Source organism: Telopea speciosissima, chromosome 3, assembly GCF_018873765.1.
Source record: "Telopea speciosissima isolate NSW1024214 ecotype Mountain lineage chromosome 3, Tspe_v1, whole genome shotgun sequence".
NCBI lineage: Eukaryota > Viridiplantae > Streptophyta > Magnoliopsida > Proteales > Proteaceae > Telopea > Telopea speciosissima.
This window is the reverse complement of record NC_057918.1, coordinates 43700814-43704687: the sequence shown is the minus strand read 5'-3', so window position 1 is coordinate 43704687 and position 3874 is coordinate 43700814. Positions and strand designations below refer to the sequence as shown.

Here is a 3874-nt window from a genome sequence, read left to right as displayed (position 1 = left end):
AGTACATAACCCCCTACTGGAAAGGGGTGGTAGCCACAGGGATATTTAATACAATAACCATTAATCAATCATACATGCTTCTTTTTCATTTTCTTTCTTTCACTTTCATTCAATCTTTTCTTTCCATTTTCATTCATCATATAAAGGTAACATTTTCATGGAACTCGTAAGACATTCCATAGCATACATTAAGATATTAATTCACATTCCAACAAACTGGACATTTCAGCATTTCATAAATCATTACATAGCATACAAAACCAAGCATCCATGTACTTTCATTTAAATCAATAAATACATGAACATCATTCATTCTCTTTCGTTCTTTTTCATTTCATCTCTTTTTACATTTATTTCTTAACCTCCTTTCTCGTTCTTTCTCCTTCATTCCATTTTCATTCTTTTCATTTAACATGATATATAAAATCACTTCCTTATATTGATCATTACATAGTACATAATAGATGTCATTCTACAAACATTAGTCATATGCATAATATCACTTCATACAAGGACTTCATAATACACAACATTCATAATTTATGTGTTGTTGTGTTGAGCATTTCATTTAATAGAATTTTGATAACATATTTGCTAACATTGGTCAACTCATACAAAATTCATTCATTTCCATCATATAGCATACACACATTATAATAAAGTAAATAGTCATGAATTCCCGCACCTTTGATTCTTTCATTTCTTGCGTTTAATTGAACCTTAAGTATGGTTACCAACACCTTGGTTTGCATGTTCCTCTCCTACTTTCCTTCAATTCTGGATTCCATGAATTCTAAAATACCAAATCCTTCTTCAATTAGTTCACCCTTATAAGCAATCACCCAACCTACAGCCCATAAATTAATCTTAGTTAGATATCCCTTAACCACATTTTCTTGAACCACACTGTAGAAATGCAAACCCAGAATTTATTTACCCATGTAACACAACTTCAAGAATTCAACTCAGATTCGTCATTAAATCCTTATTAGTTTTGAACAATCAAACAACATCTCACCCAAATGAGACCCTCTTCTCATATCATCTCTTCTTTACAATCCTATCATTCAGCATCTCAAATACCCATATCTCTCACTTGATTTTATAACTTCATAGCAGCTCGTATCAAATCCCATTCTTTTTCATACACATTCTTCTTTTCTTTCTTCTTCTTTCTTGCAATTTCCTTTCTTAATTCCTTGCTTAAAGATTTGATGGTTCTGCAACCTATTGAGTGTATAGTGCCAACCGTGCCCCCTCTCTCTTCATTTTTCACACATGTGATATGACTTGGTGTGCAAGATATGGATCTCTACACATGATATGGACTGATATGCAAGAATCTTCAAATATGGCAACCCAATATTTCATGTAATGGTAACCCAATATACCCAATATCACATGTAATGGTAACCCAATATCTCTTGTACTCGTTCCTTGTAAAACCAGTGAGCTCTCTCACTCCATGTAATCTTTATATAAACTCCTATTGGAGAATCTAATGAATTATGGGATATTATAATCCTTAATATGGTATCAAGAGCCTAACTCAAACGAGCTTTTTTTTCCTGGTTTTTTTTTTCTCTCCTCCTCCTCTCCATGGAGGACAGTTCCTCCTCCTCAACCGTGGCTCCTTTGGCCCCTTCTCAAGCAATCTCTAATGCTAGTTCTCTTTCACCCTTTCCCAATGCCCACCACTACATATCCATTAAACTCACATCCAAGAACTATTTATTTTGGCAGAATTAGGTTGAGCCATTCCTTGATGGCCTAAATCTGTTTGGCCATCTTGATGGCTCCTCTCCTTGCCTCAATGATCCAACCGAGAGCGCTCACTGGCGTCGTCAGGATTCTATGATTCACATCTTGTTGCTTGCTTCCCTATCTGACAAGGTGTTTCCTCTTGTTCTTGGTAAGCGCACTAGCTGTGCCATTTGGGACACATTATCTGCTGCTTTTTCTTCTCCGTCCGAAAGCCGGATCATGTCCTTGACCATGGCCTTACAAGAACTAAATCAAAAGCCCGATGAACCTGTAGCAAACTTTCTAAAACGTGCCAAGACCATTGCCGAAGAGCTCGCTGTAGCAAGTCACATTGTTCGTCCAAGTGCTTTCAATCTCCATATCTACCGAGGTTTAAAGCCTGAGTTTGGTGCCATGGTCTCTTCCCTACTCACCCGGACAGAACCAGTTCTTTACGATGATCTTCATGCCATGTTGCTCAGCCATGAGTTCCTTCATGGTTCAACATTGAACAAGCTTAATGTCGCTGATTCTCCTCCAGCAAATGCTCCTACAGCCAACACAGCCCAACGTTTGGGCTCTGATTCAGATTCTACCACTCCCACCTCGCAACGTAGGGGTCGTGGTCGCGGTGGTCGTGGTCGTGGAGGTTCTAATGGTGGGATCTCTTCTGGGCGTTTCTGGTGTGCCATCTGTCGCAAAACAAACCATTCTACTAATAGATGTTATTTTTGACAACAAACTGGTAATAACCCATCCCTTCCTTACTACCCGAATAACCCTTCACCAACTGTCCACCATGTTTATCCCACTTATTCCTCTCCCACTTACCATCAACCGAACCCACCCATTTTACCCACACTGTACCCATCCACGGCCTTACCTTGGTACCCGGATACGGGGGCTTCACACCATGTGACCCCTGATATTCAATCCCTCTCTCAGTTTGATGATTACACAGGACGAGATCAGTTACATGTTGGTAATGGTAAGGGCTTACCCATCTCTCATCTTTGTTATTCTTCTCTTCCCTCTCTTTCTGATCGTATTTTTCATATAACTAATGTTCTCCACGTTCCATCTATTTCTAAACGCCTTCTCTCTGTTCAAAAGTTTTGCCAAGATAATAATGTTTATTTTGAGTTTCACCCACCTTACTTTCTTGTGAAGGATCAGGTAACTAAGGCCACTCTACTGTCAAGACCGAGTAAAGGGGGTCTCTATGAACTCCGTTCAAGCATCTTTTGCACCTCTGGTATACCCTCAAAGTTGAAGTCCGGTTGCCTCTCTTTTATTCACCACCAGATAGAATAATTTATTTTCAAAAGGGTTAGAGATGCAATAGACATATGACTGATCTTCCAGGCCTCAGATTTGAGATAAGCATCAACAGCCTTGGCCCCCGCCTCCTCGACTTGGGCCTTCAAACTAGCTATCTCTACATCTTGATTCTTGATCAGCTGCTCTTTCTCGGCTAGTATTTCGCTGACCTTGGCATAAGAAATAGAAGAAGATTCAGCATCCTTCTCCGCTTGCTTTCGCTTCTCTTCGGCCTCTGCTAGTGCTTTCTCAGCAGCTTCTTTTCCCGTGTTGAGGTTAGCCACGTCAACCTTCAGCAAGAAAATCCGTTCATCATTATCCTAAGCAACTTTTCTCAATTCCCACATTTCCTTCTCTGATTCCCTGTATACCACCGTGATTTTTCTCTTACGCTCCACGAGCCCGGATACAAAGGCAAGTGCTTGAAATAGAAAGGAAAGTCAACAAGCAGAAATGGAAATAACTAAAACACAGGATGAGAACAGAATGTCACCTCGTAAGCTCAAGCAAGGGTTGACTTTTCCAGTGTATCGTCATCCATCTTGGATAACCAATCGACGTCAGCTGGAGGAATGCAGTTCAGGGCCAAATTCTTGACAGCAACAACGCTACTGATCACCCTCTGATCGTTACTAATCGACCACCGGGGAACGAATAAATCCATGCTTACCTTCTCTTTTCCCTTGCTCTTTTTAGTCTTATCCAAGGGTAGTGGATCCTTAAGAACTAAAGAAGACTCTTCCTCCTGCTGTGTGACCAAACCCGAGGAGGAACTCTTTCCCTTGTCCGAGGAATCTACGATTTTGATACT

At 40.1% G+C, this 3874-nt stretch overlaps 1 protein-coding gene across 1 annotated transcript; it reads left to right on the top strand.

Annotated features, from left to right (window-relative positions):
* The first annotated feature begins 1854 nt into the window (after positions 1-1854).
* LOC122655202 lies at positions 1855-2478 on the top strand. Its single transcript, XM_043849417.1, has one exon. It carries the CDS (start codon positions 1855-1857, stop codon positions 2476-2478), a length of 624 nt encoding a protein of 207 aa, XP_043705352.1.
* The last annotated feature ends 1396 nt before the right edge of the window (positions 2479-3874 follow it).